General features: G+C 37.9%; 1 protein-coding gene across 1 annotated transcript in view; it reads left to right on the top strand.

Moving 5' to 3' along the window:
• DDX1 (DEAD-box helicase 1) overlaps positions 1-19922 on the top strand; it is a 31058-nt gene extending 11136 nt beyond the window's left edge. The window contains exons 12-26 of the mRNA XM_052647699.1: positions 91-205; positions 1143-1281; positions 6196-6256; positions 8767-8865; positions 9664-9753; positions 10457-10645; positions 11290-11341; positions 13150-13296; positions 15686-15777; positions 17304-17376; positions 17529-17601; positions 17685-17727; positions 18478-18573; positions 18833-18953; positions 19593-19922. Of these exons, the coding sequence (XP_052503659.1) occupies positions 91-205; positions 1143-1281; positions 6196-6256; positions 8767-8865; positions 9664-9753; positions 10457-10645; positions 11290-11341; positions 13150-13296; positions 15686-15777; positions 17304-17376; positions 17529-17601; positions 17685-17727; positions 18478-18573; positions 18833-18953; positions 19593-19723 (1521 nt within the window). The 3' untranslated portion in view covers positions 19724-19922. The remainder of the gene's footprint in view (positions 1-90; positions 206-1142; positions 1282-6195; positions 6257-8766; positions 8866-9663; positions 9754-10456; positions 10646-11289; positions 11342-13149; positions 13297-15685; positions 15778-17303; positions 17377-17528; positions 17602-17684; positions 17728-18477; positions 18574-18832; positions 18954-19592) is intronic.
• Positions 19923-20367: the final 445 nt, after the last annotated feature.

Here is a 20367-nt window from a genome sequence, read left to right as displayed (position 1 = left end):
GACTACAAGCTAATCTGATCTTCATCATTTCATCGTGGTTAGTTTGCTCTTCGGTTCAGAGTCACCATTTTCTCCTTTATTCAATGCTAGAACGCGGAACTCAAATTTAACTTCGGGGAAGAAGAGTTCAAGTTTCCACCGAAAGACGGTTTCGTTGCCCTTTCCAAGGCGCCGGAGAGTTTCGTTGTCAAGTCGCAGCACACAGGTAGGTACTGCACCCCAGCGGGTGAGGGTTTCAAGAAGGGGGTGTGGTGAGAACTCCAGTGACCAAGGCTTCTCGCAGTGAGGTACAGGTTCTCCTCGGCTGGTTTAGTCTCTCTTGTTTATTGAACACATCAGTAAAATCCAGGGTCAGAACCCAATTCATAAACTTCTAAGTACTGGTTTCAGGCCGGGCATTCGGGGGAAACTGATCGTAATGATGACGATGGTGTCTCGGGTTTACAGGGTGTGTGCTTGTTAAATGCCATGGCGCTGTGCTAGGTGTCATCTGCGTTATTTAGTCTTCACAACAACCCTGTAAGGTATTTTTACAGACGAAGAACTTGAGGAATAGGGACTTGACTGAGGTCATAGGATAAGTAAGAGGTGGAACTAAATTCAAATACAAGCCGTCTGACTCCTGAGTGCACACTCTAAACATTGTGCCGCCTAGTCGGCCTCAGTTATTTAAGCTCAGTACATCTCAAAGCTCATTCATCACAAAGGAAAGGAAAGTGAAGTCGCTCAGTTGCGTCTGACTCTTTGTGACCCCATGGACTGTAGCATACCAGGCTCCTCCATCCATGGGATTTTCCAGGCAAGGGTACTGGAGTGGGTTGCCATTTCTTTCTCCAGAGGATCTTCCCGACCCAGGGATCAAACCCAGGTCTCCCACATTGCAGGCAGATGCTTTACTGTCTCAGCCACCAGGGAAGCCTATTTGTCACAAAGCGTATGCTCAGTTAAAATTGCTTGATCAATTAAAATTACTGCAGCTAGTTTTAAAGAAGCTGTAGTTCATTTTAGGAATCTTTGTTTTGTTCGACTGCCATCTATATTGCCTGACAGTTGTTTCTGAGATTTTGATGGTGGAATATTTGCGCTTGTTGTCTTAAAAACAGAAATATCCTGAGATGTACCCCAATCTTCATTCTGTTTAGGTAACGCGCAGGTGGCACAAACAAAGTTTCTCCCCAACGCTCCAAAAGCTCTCATCGTCGAGCCTTCCCGGGAGTTGGCTGAACAAACTCTGAATAACGTCAAGCAGTTTAAGAAATACATCGATAATCCTAAGTTAAGGTAAGGAGTCCTCTTGTACTCAAATGCCTGTTGTCTTTAGACCTGAGACGTTTCGGAAGAAGAGTAAAGTAGGAAAAACCAAGGGAGAAATGCAGGGCGTGTACATATGCACGTGGAAGTGAAATGAAGTCGCTCAGTCGTGTCCAACTCTTTGAGACCCCATAGACTGTAACATACCAGGCTCCTCTGTCCATGGCATTTTCCAGGCAACAGTACTGGAGTGGATTGCCATTTCCTTCTCCAGGGGATCTTCCCAACCCAGGGCTTGAACCCAGGTCTCCCGCATTGTAGACAGACGCTTTACCGCCTGAGCCACCAGGGAAGTGTAATATGCACATGGATGCGTGTGTAAACATATTTGATTTTGATATATAGTAACAGTTTCCATATAAAAGTCCTGTTTAAGTGAGAAGGGTTCAATTTAAAAAAAGTGGTGGTGTCGTTCAGTCTCTCATTCATGTCCAACTCTTTGCAACCCCAGGGACTGCAACACGCCAGGCTTCCCTGTCCTTCACCATCTCCCAGAGTTTATTCACACTCATGTCTGTTGAATTGGTGATGCCATCCAACCATTTCATCCTCTATCGTCCCCTTCTCCTCCCGCCTTCAATCTTTCCCAGCGTCAGGGTCTATTCCAGTGAGTCAGTTCTTCACATCAGGGGGCCAAAGTATTGGAGCTTCAGCTTCAGCATCAGTCCTTCCAATGAATATTCAGGGTTGATTTCCTTTAGGATTTGACTGGTTGGTTCTCCTTGCAGTCCAAGGGACTCTCAAGAGTCTTCTGCAACACCACAGTTCGAAGGCTTGACCATATGCGCCTTTGTAGGCAAAGTAATGTCTCTGCTTTTTAATATGCTGTCTAGGTTTGTCATTGCTTTTCTTCCAAGGAGCAGGTGTCTTAATTTCATGTCTACAGTCCCCTTCCACAGTGATTTTAGAGTCCAAAAAGTAAATTGAGATTTTTCCTGTGTCTCTTACATAAAGAGTCATAATTTGCAAAGTAGAATCAGAGTAAAAACTCATTAAAGGGTCCTTTTCATTAATTTTAGCTTCATCACTTCACTTGCATAGACAGTGTATCACTGTGTCTCACGTGTTGTTAAACCTGACTTGGTGAGGTTAACTCTTGCCTGTCTCACGGTGACCACCTTGCCTGTGGGCATCAGACCGGTCGCTCTAGTTGGGGGGTTCTTTCTGCCACTGGCGGGGAGACCACAAGTCTAGTGAGCTTGGGGAGCTTCTGGCTCAGTAACAATCCCTTTCAATCCCAGAAAAGCCATACCATACCTTCTCAATACCAGGAAAGTCATACCATACATAACATCTGCCAGTTGATTTTTATTAATTTTGCTTTTATTACCTTTTCTTACTGAAATATAATTCACATTCACCGTTAAAATTCACTACTTAAAGTATACAATTCAGTGGTTTTTAGTATATGGTCACGAGGTTGTGCAACCATCCCCACGATCTAACTTCAGAAACTTTGAATTATTGATGTCCCGTAGGCGCATCTTTTAAATATTAATCTGTCTTATAAGTTAAACTTATTCAGGGATAAATTTATACTTAGTAAAACTTTTTCAGTAAAATAATTTGTAATTTTGTCTTAAGGATTGATGCAGTTCATTCTTTTAGTAACTCTCTGAATACCTACCGAAGGTGTGAAGATTTAGGTTAGGGATTAGGGTATAATTGAGAATTCATCTTTGCTTTTATAGAATTGTGTGCAGAAGTCGAGACAGAGTGGTAGGGAGAGGAACAACGCAGCAGTAATGTGACAAAATGCCTTGAGGCCACCACAGAGGGTGTCACACAAGAGTACGTTTCCAGAGCACCTGCCTAGTATCGGGTTCAGAACTCTTCCCAGGGGAGTGTTTTTGGAAGAACATAACATGCTTATATAGGTTGATTTTTGCGCTCTAATTATGGGTAAAGATTAACGTGCATCTGGACAAAGCCTGGAAGGAAAGATGGATAATAAGATCAGTTTATTTGTTAAGATGATCAAGTGGTGTGTTTCTCATTTCAGTATTTATTGAAATGAGAGGTTCAGTACTATTGAACCTTTCCCTTGTTTGAAGACCCAGCTCAAGTCCTGGTTCTTTCTGGGAAGCTAATGTATCAGTACCAGCCCAGTCCTTTCCCCCTCCTCGGAGACGACTGACTGCATTTGCTTCCCTGTAATCCGTACACACGGTCATGTTAGCATTCCTGGTCTTAAATGTGCGTCATTTTACTCGTCCCAGCTCAGTTTTACACTCCTTAAGGCAGGGGCTGGTCTTTACATTCCTCAGCCCTGCAGTGCTCTGCTCACAAGCATAGATTGTTACGTTATGTGTAGTTTTCTTCTGCTAAATATGCAGACATAAATATATCTGATTAGAAAGGTAGATAAGAGTAAAGGTTTGTAAAAGAAATGATAGATTTAGAACCGTAGTTACAGAACCTAGAAGTTAAGGACCTTATTTGAAACTACAGATTTATTGATCTCTCCTCTGGGTATGCGGAATCATTTCCAGAAAATAAGAATTGGAGCTCTTTTGTTTGTTTGGTTTTTAAGGAAGAACAGCATGTCTTCCAGGTGATCCTTAAGTAGCCAGTTTGGCATCTGGCGTTGCCAGATTTAGGAAACATAATGGCTCTAGAGTGGTAGGTGGTTAGGGATGTGCCAAGGTAATAGACTTGCACAGAATAGAAGGCTTTTTGGTTTTTTGTTTTTACTATCTGAATCGCTTAACAAGGCAGAAGGCAACCATAAAGCCATTTTTTTAATCTGTCATAGAATTTATGAGACTCAAGTGTTGACACCTTCTCTGTATTTTCTGGTATTTTTTAAATGAATGATTAAAAGTTGTCTGGCCGACTCAGGAAGTAATTTTGTAGGCTACTTATAAAAAAGAGACAATCTTTTTGTGAATAGCTGTAGTGAGATATGGGCTTCCCAGGTGTCTGAGTGGTAAAGAATCGCCTGCCAATGCAGGAGACGCAGGTTCGGTCCCTGGTTGGGAAGATCCCCTAGAGGAGGAAATGGCAACACAGTCCAGTGTTCTTGCCTGGGAAATCCCAAGGACAGAGGAGCCTGGCGGGTTACAGTGCATGTGGTTGGACACAGCAGAGCTACTGAGCATGCACATGATGAGATATAATCAACATAATACAATTCACTTTTTAAAACGCACAGATTATTTTAACTTCTCTTATATGCACAGTTGTGCAACCATCAAAGCCAACTTTAGGGCATTTTCATCACCCTCAAAAGAAATGCTGCCTATTAGCAGTCACTCCCATTTCCCTCTAACCTTCCTGTCCTTGGGCAGCCACTGATTTCCATCTATCGATCGCCTTTTTTGGACATCTTATTATATATAAATGGAATCAAATAATATGTGTTTTTTTGGATTGGCTGCTCTCACGTACCGTAACGTCTGTAAGGTTCATCAGCGTTACCGTGTGTATTAGTACTTAATTCCTTTTTATTTTCAGGAAGTATTCCATTGTATGCATATACCACATTTTTAATTAATCCATTCATGGCTTCATGGATGTTTGGGTTGTTTCCACTTTTTGGTTACTGTGCTGTGAGCATTAGTGTACAGAGTCTTGTGTGGACACACATTTCTGTTTCTCCTGGGTATATGCCCAGCAGTGGAACTGCTGGCTCACGTAGTAGCTTCTTGTTTAACATCTTCAGGTGCTCCTGACTGTTTTCCGAAGGTACAGCACTATTCTGCAGTCCTACTAGTAATGTGTGAGCGTTCCAGTTTCTCCACATCCTCTCCTTATTGTCTGTCTTTACAGTTACAGCCTTCCTAATGGGTGTGCAGTGGTACCTAACAGTGGTTTTGGTTTGTATTCCCCTACTAGCTAATCTTGTTGAACATCTTTTCATGTGCTTACCAGCCATTTGTAACGTCCGTTCAGATCCTTTGCCCGTTTTTCAGTTGGGTTATTTGTCTTTTTATTATTGAGTTGTAAGATATATGTGATACATATACATATATATATATAAGATATATGTAGTCTTATGGTTAGATATATATAATTTACATGTATTTTCTCTCATTCTGTGGGGTTTTTCACTCTCTGGGTAGTGTCCTTTGAAGTATAAAAGTGTTTAATATTAATGAGGTCAAGTTTATTTTTTCATTTGCTGCTTGTTTGCTTATTTATTTTTTTGGTGTTTTAAGGGACTATGCCTAACCTAAGATCATGAAAATTTGCGTTTTTTTCCCCCAAGAATTTTATAGTTTTAGATCTTAAATCCGTGTTTAGCTCTGTGATTCATGCTGCACTAATTTTTGTGTGTGGCCTGAGAACGAGGTTTAACTTCATTCTTTCGCTCGTGCATATCCGTTTGTTCTAGCTCCATTTGCTGAAAAGTCTATTCTTTCCCCGCATTGAATTAATAATCTTGGCATAAGGCAGTCTTTTGATCTAAACATATTTTTGGAAGTATTATTATCTGGAACGAGAAAAATTCAAACACAAAAGGATATTCTGTGAAAAGTCTCCTTTTACCCCATCCCCCAGTTTTTAGTTACTAACCTGGAGGCAACTTTTAAGAATCTATGTGAGTGTATATTTCATACGCATACAACCACATGTGTCTATAAAGGTTCATTGAAATCTGATTTCGGGGCGCCTGGAGTTATCCTAATATAGGAAGAAGCATAGATGAGGACTGCTGTTTCCTGGGTTCTAAGGTTTCACATTCTCCTCACTTTACCATTCATTAACATTTTATTAGCTTCTGCAAATGAAAGGCCTTGTTTTTTTCCTTCTCTAGACTTTTATTACAGATTCTGTCTCAGTTATTCAATTTGAATATGTACCTCCTCAGAATTGGGGGGGGGGGAAAAAGCAGGCTTTAATCTTTCTCTACATTATTATTCCGGTATTCATTCATTTCAGGGAGCTTCTGATAATTGGAGGTGTCGCAGCACGGGATCAGCTCTCTGTTTTGGATAATGGGGTAAGTTGTACTTTTAAAGTAACATTATGTGTTGTTATTTTGACAATATAGTTCTGTTGTGTTTCAAGAAAAATGAGGCTGAAATGAAAACAAGATCACAAGAGTATATGTATGTTCAAAAACATCTTACAAGTATACCTTTTCTTTTCCCAAAAGTATATAGTGCAGCAGTCTCTTCCAAACACCTCATGCAAAGTTGCAACATACATGAATTCTTTTGGTTTATCTTTTGAGCACCTGAAAATTCCTTCCCATTTTCATGCATTAAAGAGTCATTTTCTCTGGGGATAGCTGAGAAAGAGGAAACTGGAGTGAAAAATAGAAATGGAGATAAGGTGAATTGCAGAGAAGGTAGAAGTATTAGGAGTGATCCTTGGAGGCTGAGGGGTGGTACGGTGGTGGTTCCAGTGGGAGGGAGACGAATTCAGGTCTGTCTTAAAGGCTGTGCAGTTACCAAGGACGAAGCTAGGACCGTGAGTCTCCTTACTGGGGAGGACGTTTGGGAAACTGAATTGTTCATCCATTCAAATACAGGTAGAACTTCATAAAATATTTTGTGTGTATGAGGTAACTTTCTCCTTACAAAGTTCTCTTCCATTCCTTTCCTAAATATTTTATCACTTAATTTAAACAGCCTGATACTGAGTCATGGTGAGCAAATATGCTCTCCCTCTAATTCCTTGGTGCTGTTGTCAAATGAAATTTTATGCTGAATGGTTTTGATTTGACCTAGTATGGCGTATTAGAGGCAAGAAATCATATTACTGTACTTAATATTGTTCTAAAATAGTAATGTTGCTTTGATATGTTCTTATTTGATGGGTCATGTTTTAGTGGTTCTAAGAAAGATTTAATATGTTCATTCCCTATCTTGGTTCCTCACATCCTAATTTATTTTCCCCATAAGTGATTTTCTTATATTTTCCAGCTACAGAGCTTTTAGGGAATTATATCTGCTTTTGCCAGTTAGATCTAAAATTTGGTACTGGCTGCAGCTGATGGCAAAGTAAAGGCAGTGTTATTCCACAGCTTTCTTGTTAGGACTCAGGTCCTTTCTACTTAGAGAATTTGTAATATATTCTCTTTCTGCTCTTCTTTCCATCTTACCTCCTTGGCCTCTGTTATCTCCCACTGCACTCTGGCTCGCCCTCAACCCTGTGTTCTGTCTTACGCTGGGGCCAGAAGTCAGCTCTGGAGTCAGAGAATAGAACTACTTAATTTATAAAATTTCTTAAAGTTGCAGAATTATGCAACATATGCAGTTAGGCTTGAAGAAGTGCTTGGTGCTATTATCCAAGTTATATAAATATTTCTTGCAGGCTTTTCCAATTTGACTTTTTTTATTTTGAACCTGAGAGACCTGGTGTCCGTTTTCATGCTGACTACCTTCTGAAATTGAGGAGGGAGGAAGCTTGCATGGTGGGTTAGCATCCTTTGTAAAGAGACAGTACACATGGATGCAGAGTGGTATTGTATTCACTGCTGTGTATACAGCACAGTACTTGGCACATAGTGCGTTGTTTTTATACGTTGAATGGTTTTATCTCCATATTTTCAGACAATATTTTCTAGATTGAACTGAGACTTGATTATAGTTATCAACACAGTTGAAACAGTAGCTTCAGCAATGACTTTCGTTTTTTATGGGGCTATAAATGCCTTCTACTGGATCAAATTAAAAGTCTTTTCAGCACAGTACTCTCAGTTTTTCATGGGGTGAAATATTGAAGTAATGAGACTACAGTGATAAATTTGTTTGGAGATGGTTACGATTTTAATCTGGAGTGGAGAAAACAAGTGAAAAACAATAGAAATGATTTTTTATCCCTGTTGGTAAAGAGAAGAAGTTTTGAATGGTCTTAATTTATTGAATGATTCTATATAATACCTTATTGTGTTCACACACATACATTCTGTACACACTTTAAAAATATTTATCCCCTTTTGGGTACTTTATAGAAATGGGCCAGGCTCTGTTAAATGCATTCTACACATTTTCTTATGCAGTTCCAACAATAGGCCTTGTGATGGTTCTTTTCTCCGTTTTTACAGATTAGGAAAAGAACTTATACCAAATATTAAGTAATTTGCCCCAGATCGTATAACTTACAGGTAGAGCTTACTTCAAAGCCCATGTTTCTGTTCACACCACTAGCGCCACCTGGGAATGAGAAAATGGAAACTAGAAGAGATTAAATTAGATAAGGTTACACAGTGGATCATAGTGGAATTGGGGTTTGGATCCTGGTTTAATTTCAGAGTTGCTATAATTAAACTATATATAACAGTTAAAAATGTTAAAATCAGTTGCCAAGTCATCACACTAATTTCAAACCAGATACAAATTTAACGTTTCAGCAGTATCTAGAACTCCCATCAGATTTGTAGTTGACTGTGACTACTTCAGTATGCATGTTTTTATTGTTAGTAGGCCATTGTTGGTTGCTATTCTAAGGTGATTGCAATAGTCCTTTAAGTTTCATGAGGTGCTGTTTTGGTGTATTTTTTAGGTGGATATCGTCGTTGGCACTCCAGGAAGACTGGATGATTTGGTGTCTACAGGAAAGCTGAACTTATCCCAAGTTAGATTCCTGGTCCTGGATGAAGCTGTACGTTAAAATCTACTCATGCTTTAAAAGAAAAAAATTTTTTTTTTGCTTATGTTTTTGGAGATAAAATGTGTGACTTGAAGAAAAAATACAATTCAATCATGATCCTAATACTGAGAGAGAAATATTGTTACCAGTTTGGTGTATTTCCATTCACTCCTTATATTTATAGTAAAGACTATTTTATGCAGTTGTAGTCAGGCTATGTGGAATCTAGGAAATCTTTTTTTTTTTTAATATGGTACATAAGTATTTCATGTCATTATTCATGAACAGTTTTTAAAGGCTGCCTAGTGGTCTCTTACGTGCATACTTCATGGTTTATCTAACCACCCTCAGTATTAGATATGTAAGTTTGTTTTCTACTCAAAATAATTATCTTGTTTGTACATTTCCTTTTTTTTAACATTTCAAATTGCATTTATGTGTTTTGGGCTCTTGAGATATATTTCCAAATTATTTTCAAGATGAAGTAGCTTTTCAACATTGAAGGTTTTGTTTTTTCATGTTAAAGTCATATTCTTAAGGAGATGTGGGAGCTATTAACTCTCATGTTCATTTTAGAGTACCAGAGTATGATTTCTCAGTTATAAATTATCGGGTTTTTTTCATATTATAGTCACATGGGCTTTAAAGTTGAATTTATTTAACTCTTGCAGTATTCAATAGAAAATAATTATTTTGAAAGTATGGAGATATGTATGAATTAGTTTCCATGCCTTTGTTTTGCAATTGATTTAGAAAAGATTTAGATGCTAGTTTAAAACCTAATGCTTTATTTTTTTGCTTCTGCTATAGGATGGGCTTCTTTCTCAAGGTTACTCTGATTTTATCAATAGGATTCACAATCAGATTCCTCAGATTACCTCCGATGGAAAAAGACTTCAGGTATACAATAACTAATGCATTTTCAAATACATGTAGATATTTGTTATGTACTAATGCTTACTTTCTTGTTACATTTTAGTGTCTTCTGGTTAAGTTAACTACTACATAAAACATTTTCTTTCTTACCTGATTAAATAGTATGCCCAAAGGAACAGTCTTATGAGCTGCTTTTAGAAATAAGGTTTGAGGACATTACTTAAGTGTAACAGAAGACTACAGTAAAAAATTACTAGTTTTTTTTCTCCTTTTTCTACAGAGAGTGTAGGATTTATATTCAAGATTCTGAGCATGCCTTCCTTTTTGAAGGAAAAATGTCTTGAGCTATTGCAAAACAGTTGCTTCCTTAGTAATTGTTTCTTAAAATATTACTCTTTCTCAGGAAGAATTCTAGAGGTAGAAACTTTTAGGAGGAGATAAATAGTACCTTATGATTTTAGATTTTTAAAACCCTTTTCATTTATCTTAGTTTTTATAGGGCCTTGAGGACTAGGTGGTGTGATTTCTGTGTCAGTGAGGGGACTGGAGCTCAGAGATTAACCCACCCAGAGTCACATCACTAGTTGTCGCTGCAGAGTCAGGTATTGAGCTTGTGTTAGATTCCAGGCCTAGTCGACCTCGTGCCCCAAGTCTGTATTCATATGCTGGATTCATTATCGTCACTCTAAAGGAAAAGTTTATCTAAATACTGTTTTTTCTGTCTTAGGTGATTGTGTGCTCAGCCACTTTGCATTCTTTTGATGTGAAGAAACTGTCTGAGAAGATCATGCACTTTCCCACGTGGGTCGATTTGAAAGGAGAGGATTCCGTTCCAGATACTGTGCACCACGTTGTTGTCCCAGTGAACCCCAAAACTGACAGGCTCTGGGAAAGGCTTGGGAAAAGCCACATTAGGGTAAGTGCTCTGCTTCGTGCACATTTGTAGAGCATAAAGCATTCATAAACGAGTTTAACCGTGAGCTCCCTGTGATGCTTAAAGCAACCAGACACTGGGCCTTTGAGAAGTTTGGCATATTGCCAGAAAAGTTTAGGTCTGTTAGGTATGGAATAAATGATGGGCTCATGCTTTACTTTTTTCTACATATAAAGTTACTTCTGTGAGCCATCTTCCTTGTTATAATTTTTATAAATACATAGGATTGCCTGTGTAACTTCTTACACAGCAGTTTCCTTTTTTAGTAGTATTTTTATTCTTCTTGATATGCCTTATTTTCCTAAATACCAGTTTCCTGAGTCCATCTTCTCACTTATTTCACTGTTAGAAATATATTAATATAATAAGGGTATGCTTACTATAAATACACAGTGTTCTAAAAACCACCTTTGTGTTTTTATTATTATATTTAAAATTGATTAGCCTTAGACCTATAAGTAATGAGTTTTTCTGAATCGGAAGAATGGTTTTGCCTATAGAGGATAAAGATATATGTCTGAAATGGAATCTAAAGTTAGATCCAGTTCTCCCTTTAAAAAAAGATGCCTGTTCTGAATCATCACTTAACCCTTCCCCACTTCTTTTTCATCTTTTTCTTTTGATAGACTGATGAAGTTCATGCGAAAGATAACACAAGACCTGGTGCTAACAGTCCAGGTAAGTTAGAAGAATCAATAAAAATGTGTGAGGGAAGATTTGAACTCATCTGCTTTGCTGAATTTCTGCTCGGTCTGCTCTAATGAAGGAACAGGAAATAGGAAAATAACAGAAATAACTTAAAAATGGGGGAAAGCTCATACCAGTCAATTTGTAGAAGTATTAATCACTGAATTTAAGATACTAGTCTCCTGGCATATAAAATACAAATATTTTGGATTATAGAAGTCTAATTTTTCCAGGAAACCAATGAACTTCGCTGGCTGCAGGTTGTATTTTAGCCCTGAATTCCAAGAGAAATTACACATAGATTTTTTTCCTGTCTGGCAATTGAGTAACAAAGTGATGTCGTTAGGTACGACCCTGTGAAAGACACAGAAAAGATCCTCAAATGGGTTTTTGATTCTTTTGTGTATGTAGTAAAACAGGCATAGCATAAAATTTACCATTTTAATCATTTTAAAGTTACAGCTCAGTAGCATTGAGTCCATTCCTACTCTGCAGCCATCGCCACCATCCATCTCCAGTACTTCTTCATCTTCCCATACTGAGACTCCATATCATTAAACATTTATCAATTTTTAAAAAGCCTAAAATTAAATTCTGGTTTAATAAAGATACTTCCATGCAGAGTTGAGATAGTTTGTAAGAGGTGTATGACATTCAAGGATACATGAAGATAATAGCATGAAACTGAGGATTGTGGTCAGTCGCTAACTTGTGTCCAGCTCTTTGTGGCTCCATGGGCTGCAGCACACCAGGCGCTTCTGTCCTCCGCTGTCTCCCGAAGTTTGCTCAAATTCATGTCCATCGATGATAGAAGCCTAGTGCCTCAAGAACAGAACCTAGAAGAGATCTGAAACCCGTTAGGCCGCAGGTCTGGTGTCCCATGTCTCAGGTGGATCGCTGGCAAGCATTAGATTGCATTTTGTTCATGGTTGGATTCAATGGTAGATTTTTAGCAGGTATCTAAAAGGTCAATTATCTGAAATTTTGATTAAAGAGGGTTCCTTTGAACTCATTTTTGTGTGCAGCTCCAAATTTATAAGATGTATGCTCAGGTAGTACAATTGGAGAGGAGCACACGGATAGTCAAAATAATGTATCATCCCACTGTTTGAGAATGCATTTTATAAAATGAAATTTTTACTGCTTCGTATATTTTTCCTTGTTAAAGTTTTACTTAGTCTTTACTACAATTAGAGATAATCAGAGCTCCCTTAGAAATACATTGGGTTATAGTTGTGGAGTAACTATAGCCCAGCTTGACACTGAAAAATAGATACTTGCAGGATGGCAACTTAGAAGTCACTAACTAGATTTGATGTAAAGTTTTGATTTCATAGAGTGAAAAATGAACTTTCTGTTGTTTAGATTGATTTAGAAAGTACCATTTATTAGTTTTTAAAGGGGGTTGAAGTAATTGAGTAAACATTTACTGAGCATTTAGGAAAACTAATGCAAGGCAGAATATGATTAGTTCTTTGGTCTTTGTAAGAACAAAGCTTTGTTGTGGGTATTTCTGTTTATTTGTTAATGTGTGTGTGCATGTACATTTTTATTTGAGGAATGGTTATAGGTGTTTCGGTATCCCATAAACTGGCATAAAAAAGAGAAACAAAAATAAATGAGCAAGTGGATTCTCCCACCATTTTATCCTATCTTTTTATTGCTTGGTTTTGTCTATAATAATTGCATTAAAATAGAGATTTTTAGGTGAGTTAAGCCATAGGTCTGTGTGATTATGTGTGTTCCTGACAATTTCAGATAGAAATTCTGTGTTTTTTGTTGTTGTTGTGTTATTCAAGAGATGTGGTCTGAAGCTATTAAGATCCTAAAGGGGGAGTATGCTGTCCGAGCCATCAAGGAACACAAGATGGATCAAGCAATTATTTTCTGTAGAACCAAGATCGACTGTGACAACTTGGAGCAGTATTTTATGCAGCAAGGAGGAGGTAATAGTTCCTCCCTTGAAATAAACTGTGTTCATTTCCTCACTTAATAGACTATTAGTCCCACGTTGATGCAGTGTAGTGTTCATGCCCAGGATTTAAAGCAGTGATGTTGCACTGTAAGCATCTGTGCTTATCTAGCACTTTCCCATATGATCAGCCCCAGGAAAAACAATGAGATGATTTTCCACATAGGTAGTTTCATTGAAGTGAAGATGAATCACAGCATTCTAAGGCCCTTATATTATTTAGAGGAATGGTGAGGTTTTGATTAATGTTAAAATTTCAAGTGTAATCATTATATAATAAGATATATATCTCCTAAACCGATAAATGAGGAAAAACCTTAATTTAAAAAAAAGGTAAGAAAGGAAGGGGGAGGAATGAGAAAAAGCAGAGCAGTTAGAAATTACAGAGTAATAGAACTGGTGGAAAAAAATCTGAGCATATGAGTAAACTGTAGTATTGGTCAGTGGATTGAAATCTTTTGATGAAGAGCATAGAGTGTTAGACTGCATAATATATAGCTGTATGCTGTTTACAGGAAACAAAACTATGGCCAAGGACATAGGAAGATTGGAAGGAAGGGGAATGAAAAAACACATATCTGTCAGCTAAAACAGGAATTTAAATATTAATAGGGATGCCATAGACTTTAAGACAAAAGTTACTGAAATTAAAAAGGTCACTATATAATAAAATACTTGCTCTATGATGAAGATATAATTCTAATTTTATGCTCCTTGTAATTAATGTTAAATATATAAACCAACCTAAAAAAATGTTCAGTATAATCAGTTGTTAGAGAAATGCAAAATAAAATCACACTGTAATACCACCGTACACTCATTAGGATGACTAGATAAGTACACTCATTAGAATGACTAGATAGCACACTCACTAGAATGACCAGATTAAAAATACTTAAAACACTGAATTTGGGTGAGGATATGGAGAAACGGGAGTTCTCATACACTGTTATGCACAGGCACTTATGTAAAGGGTCCTACAGTTTTTTATAAAATTGTACATTGCTGTCTTAATGGCCTCTCAGTTCCGCTCCCAAGTACTGACAAGATAAGTGAAAACATGTATTGATGAAAGATGTGTGCAAGATGGCCACAGCAGCTTTATTCATGATGGCCTCAGACTGTATACCAGGTGGCCATTAATAGAATGGCTAAACAAAATGCAAAATATTTATTCAGTGAAATAGCTGATACTCAGTGCTGAAGCGGCATAGGCTGCCAATAGAGACAACTATGGGTGGCATCTCGGAAGCATTATGCCGAATGAAAGAATTCTTAAACACGAGTTTGTGCTGTGTGATTCCATTTGTATGACTCTCTAGAAGAGTCAAAACTAATGTCTGATGGGAAAAAGTCCAAAACAGTGGTTGTTCCCAGCAAGGTGGGAGTGTGGATAGGTGGGAAAGGGCAAGAAGGTTCTTTGTGGATGATATTCACGTTCTGTACCTTGATAGGGCTTTGGGCCGTGTAAGTTACACATGTGTCACGAACTCAGCGAGTTCCCAACTTAAGATTTGTACATTTCCTTGTATGTAACTTTAACCTCCAAGAGAAAACAAAGAAACCTAAACGAATACTGTGCTCTGGTTAATGATACGCATCGCTGAACTGTGTACTGATAACTGCAGTTTACATTGAAGTGCATCAAAAAGTAAAAGTGAGTTGATAGAAGGATAGAGGGATAGGTATGTGGTGAAGCAAATATAGTCAGTGTTAATGGTAATTTTTACTTTATATCTTTTCCCAACACTTACTATATTTTCAAACATATTGCAAAATTGAAAGACTTAGTGACCTTTTCTACTCTGGTCTGGACGCACTGGTTTTTGTGACTGTGTCTACTTGAAGAGTTTCTTTTTAAGGACTTGCTGCCACTGTACCTGGCTCTAAAATTCCACTGCTCCCTCCTGGTTTGGTACTTCTAATCTGCTTTGGCCAGGAAAGCAGATAACTAAATTGCTTAGAATACCTTGAGGAAGTTAGGCGTGTGGGCGTGGCCATTTAGTAAGGACATGAACTTCATAATGACTGTTTTGCAAAAGAAGGATCTCTTTCGTTTACTTTTTGGTTCTTTACATGGGTTAGATGAGGTCCTGGTGTACATAGGAACCACTGTTGCAGATTGGGAGAGGTTACTTAAAATGTCCTTCAAAGCAAAGCAAATCAGTTTTAATGCTCATGGAGTTCATTTTAATGGCATTTTACCTAGGACAGAAATTGTGTCAACCATGTTTTATGACAAGTTGGAGTTTTGATTTCCAGGGAATTATATGCACCATTGTAGTCTAAATGTTACTGGTTTTTGGATATACTCCTAGGCATAATGTTTCCCAAGATTGACTCTTTAATGTGCTTTTTACTAGGACCCGATAAAAAGGGACATCAGTTCTCTTGTGTTTGTCTTCATGGTGACAGAAAGCCTCATGAGAGGAAGCAAAACTTGGAAAGATTCAAGGTACCAATATTTAGTTGACTGCATTTCCTTAATACTTAAGAGGGGAGTTGTACCTAGTTTTAAATCAATTCCAGTTAATATTCTTAAAGCAATTCTTGTCCTAGAAATTTCAAAATATTTCTGCCCTGTTGGTATATCCTCATCATGGCAGGGCCTCATTATCTTTAACAGTCAGATGGTAAATTACGTGTTCTCTATTGGCACAGCAGTTCTATGGTAAGAATTTTCAACTTAAGAAAATAGGTATTTTTAGAAGCATCACTAGATGAATCATGTCTGTGATCTTTTTTGTTTTTTAATTGTACTAATATCCATAGGGAACTTAATTTGTAGATTAACTTAAGACCAGTATCAGAATGCTGCTGCTAAGTTGCTTCAGTCGTGTCCAACTCTGTGTGACCCCATAGACGGCAGCCCACTAGGCTCTGCTGTCCCTGGGATTCTCCAAGCAAGAACACTGGAGTGGGTTGCCATTTCCTTCTCCAGTGCATGAAAATGAAAGTAAAAGTGAAGTCACTGAGTCGCGTCCAACTCTCAGCAACCCCATGGACTGCAGCCTACCAGGCTCCTCCGTCCATGGGATTTTCCAGGCAAGAGTACTGGAGTGGGGTGCCATTGCCTTCTCCGAGTATCAGAATATGGTTTTGTAGAATTAAATATATTTTTAATGATTTGCGGATGAGTGTCCCAGTTACTTGATTGCAGCCCATGACAGGCTGTATACCTCTTGGTATCGATAGTGGGACTTGAGCCATTTGGAATTCAAAGTCAGTAACCTCCATCCACAGGCTCTCTTATCATTTATCACAGTGTGTTTATCCCAGCATATAGCATAAATATCATTTCTCTCAGACCCCTAATATGAAAAAAGTGGCAAGTTACTGGGCCCAGGAGTTTTCGATCCTGATTCTGTGCTGAGTGTGGTTGGTGTGGATGTTACAACAGATCACCTGGCCTTACTTCAGCATCTCTGCCGCCTCTCTATCCTGGCCTTGTCCTGGTCCGGAAGTCAGTGTGCTCTTCACCCACTCCAGTCTCTTAATTGCTGTGCCTTGTGGCACAAATGACAACTGAAGGCCAGTTTGTATATTCTTGGTGAGAGTAGGGGCCCACTCTCTTTGGGATTTTTATCTGTTGTCCTCAAAAGTGTAACCTCAAGGTAAAATACCTAGGATTCTGAATTATTTTAGTATAAGGGTAAAGGTAATACTTATGTTTTTATGTTTTATTCTGTCTTATCTTGCGAATTACCAGTTAGGATATCTAAAGATAAAGCCAAATTTTTAGCAGTGGTTTAATAACCTTTATGTGAAAAAAAGCAGAAATGAATCCAGTCATTGATTTATTCACCTTGAATGTCATATTTTGGCAAACTGTAAACTTAAAAATGAAAAACTTGTTCTCCTCTAATCTGATACTAATACATTTGTGATTAGAGGTCTCATTTAGTAGAAAGATGGCATTTATGTTTATTTTTTTAGTGTATGTCCTAATAAATCCCTCTCTCTCCTGTCTGCTCTTCTTAGAAAGGAGATGTCAGATTCTTGATTTGCACAGATGTAGCTGCCAGAGGAATTGATATCCACGGTGTTCCTTATGGTAAAAAGAAATCTTTTATGCTTGCATTTTGAATTTTAAGGAATGCAAAGGAAACTGTTTTAATATGATTCAAATATTTAGAACAAAAAACATCAGATATGTTTGAAAATTTTAGGACCTTATGTCCATTGGTAATAACTTTTTATTTACAGTCATAAATGTCACCTTGCCTGATGAAAAGCAAAACTATGTCCATCGCATTGGCAGAGTAGGAAGAGCTGAAAGGTATGGCTGTGGTTTTGTTTTTTCCTTTTTAAGCTTCTTTGCTTCTGGAATAAAGTCTAATGGAGGCTTTTAAAATCTTTCAGGATGGGTCTGGCCATTTCCCTGGTGGCAACAGAAAAAGAGAAGGTGATCTTCTTAGTGCTGTGTTGCACTTATTGTTTGCGCTGTCACTTTAGATACTGGGAATAAAAGCAGTTTGAGTTTTCATTTATGTTGAATTCAGGTGCATATGGAATATAAATGAACTTTCTATGGCATCTTTTTCTCTTTATTCATTGAACAGACAACTGGTAGGATTAAGTTCAGAAAGGAACAATACAAAATGTAATTTTCCCTAAAAGCGTTCGTGTAATTGTTTTCACTGAAAGGTATTTAAACCCTGTTTAGCATCATGCCATGGTAGACTTTTTTTTTCTTGTTGCCATGGTAGACTTTTTATGGGAGAGAGAGTTAGCTTATTATTTTGATACAAATTGATTCAGATTTACAGAATAGTTGCAGGCATCAGAAACGCCTGCAAACTCATTGCCCAAACTAGATATTGTGCATTTTGCTTTTTGCTATATTTCATTCTTATGGAAAACCTTTGAACTTCTTTTTGATACTGATCTTGAGATAGCATTCTCTAATACTTGACATTTTTTGTTATTTTTTTTTTAATCTGAGAATTCCTTTTATTGACATCTAATGGAAGTCTGTTTTAGAAAATCTTTTCAATTCCTCTCAAAAAGAACTCTTTCAGAAGACCTAGTTAGTGAGCTACTGATGGTGGTAGTGATTGGATGACATACCATCGCTGCAGACTAGTTAAGAACAAAGATATCTAGTATGTCAGTCGCTGTACATGTTTAATCTGTTTTTCCTTCTTTAATATAGGTTTGGTATCATGTATGTAGCAACCGTGGGAAAGGGTGTTATAACACAAGACTCAAGGAAGATGGTGGCTGTACCATATGGTACAATGAGATGCAGGTAACGCACAAAGTGTCATTAAAGTTGGTAAGAATAGACTGCATTTATCTATGGAGGTTAGATATCAGCTCTTGTCTGTGAGTTACAAGACATATGGGTGGTTGTTATTATAGTTTATAAATTGTAACTTGTGAGTTCATCTCTTCAGAAATCTTACTTCCCTTTAGCCTTCCTGGTTTTAATGCTATTAAAATGCAGCTTGGGTTTGTCAAAATAAATTTTTATATGAAAATACTTGAATTTCCTCTCCTTTTCTCAGTTGCTGTCCGAGATAGAGGAACACCTGAACTGTACCATTTCTCAGGTTGAGCCAGATATAAAAGTACCAGTAGATGAATTTGATGGGAAGGTTACTTACGGCCAGAAAAGAACTCTTGGTGGTAAGCTGTGAATTACTTTTAATTCTATTTTACATGTGAATGTATCCTTTTTGAGCATTAGTTTAAGAAGAGAGTGTTTCATGTCCTTATGTTAATTGTGTATTTTTAGCATATTAATCATTCCCTCGTGTTCCTCTCATAGCACTTTGTTCATACTTGTCTTGCAGCATTTTTATTTTGTGATCTGTATGTGAGTGAAGGACGGAAGCTTAGCTGTTTCTGTTGAGGTGTTAATGTCATCGGAGTAGTTAAAAATGTATGGAATTACTAGGAAACAAGAGAATAACAATAATTTTGAACAAGTGATAAATTACCTATGATGCCCTTAGCTGATTCCTGAAATTTTTTAAAGATTCAGGCTAAACTGATGGTTTCTAAATCAAGGAGAAGATGATGGGGGAGAGGTTGGGAGGGGTATTGGATATTGGGACAGCTGTTAGTAAGGCCTAACCATTGATTTTAATCGATTTAATTTAACATTTTTAAAACTCACAGTTTGGGAGGTAACTTGCCTAGTAGTAAGTACATCTTTATTGCTGGAAGCAATGTTTAAATTGATAGAATTGAGTCAAAGTATTGCTGACAAGTTATTTCAAGCGTGTCATTTGCATTTCTTTGTGATTCGTGTGTGTGATCCAGGTGGAAGCTATAAAGGCCACGTGGATATTTTGGCTCCTACGGTTCAAGAGTTGGCTGCCCTTGAAAAGGAGGCCCAGACATCTTTCCTGCATCTTGGCTACCTTCCTAACCAGCTGTTCAGAACCTTCTGATTTTAACATACACAGAATAACATTTGAGTAATAAAAGTCTGTGGTCTTAAAACTCTAAAATAGTTGTGCTGCTTCCAGGCAGCAGTATTTATAGTAACTTAAGCTATGAGTGCTAACTCTTGCATGTCAAGAAACATCAGTCTTAGAAAATCTTCATAGAATGCCAAACCTAATGAAAAGAATAAATTTGATGACTGTATTTTTGTGAACATTTGTGTCTTATTTTACAGTTATTTTATAATGTTTCTTTTCAAGAAAGCTCTGGGTTTAGGAAATCAAGTGTGTGTGTGTGTGTGTGTGTGTGTGTGGTAGAAGACTGTGGGGAACCATTAGGAAATCAAGTGTGTGTGTGTGTCTGTGTGTGTTTGGTAGAGGACTGTGGGGAACCATTAGGAAATCAAGTGCGTGTGTGTGTGTGTGTGTGTGTGTGTTTGGTAGAGGACTGTGGGGAACCATTAGGAAATCAAGTGCGTGTGTGTGTGTTTGGTAGAGGACTGTGGGGAACCATTAGGAAATCAAGTGTGTGTGTGTCTGTGTGTGTTTGGTAGAGGACTGTGGGGAACCATTAGGAAATCAAGTGCGTGTGTGTGTGTGTGTGTGTGTGTGTTTGGTAGAGGACTGTGGGGAACCATTAGGAAATCAAG

This window comes from Budorcas taxicolor, chromosome 11 (assembly GCF_023091745.1).
Source record: "Budorcas taxicolor isolate Tak-1 chromosome 11, Takin1.1, whole genome shotgun sequence".
Classification (NCBI taxonomy): domain Eukaryota; kingdom Metazoa; phylum Chordata; class Mammalia; order Artiodactyla; family Bovidae; genus Budorcas; species Budorcas taxicolor.
This window is presented reverse-complemented; position numbering and strand designations above follow the sequence as displayed.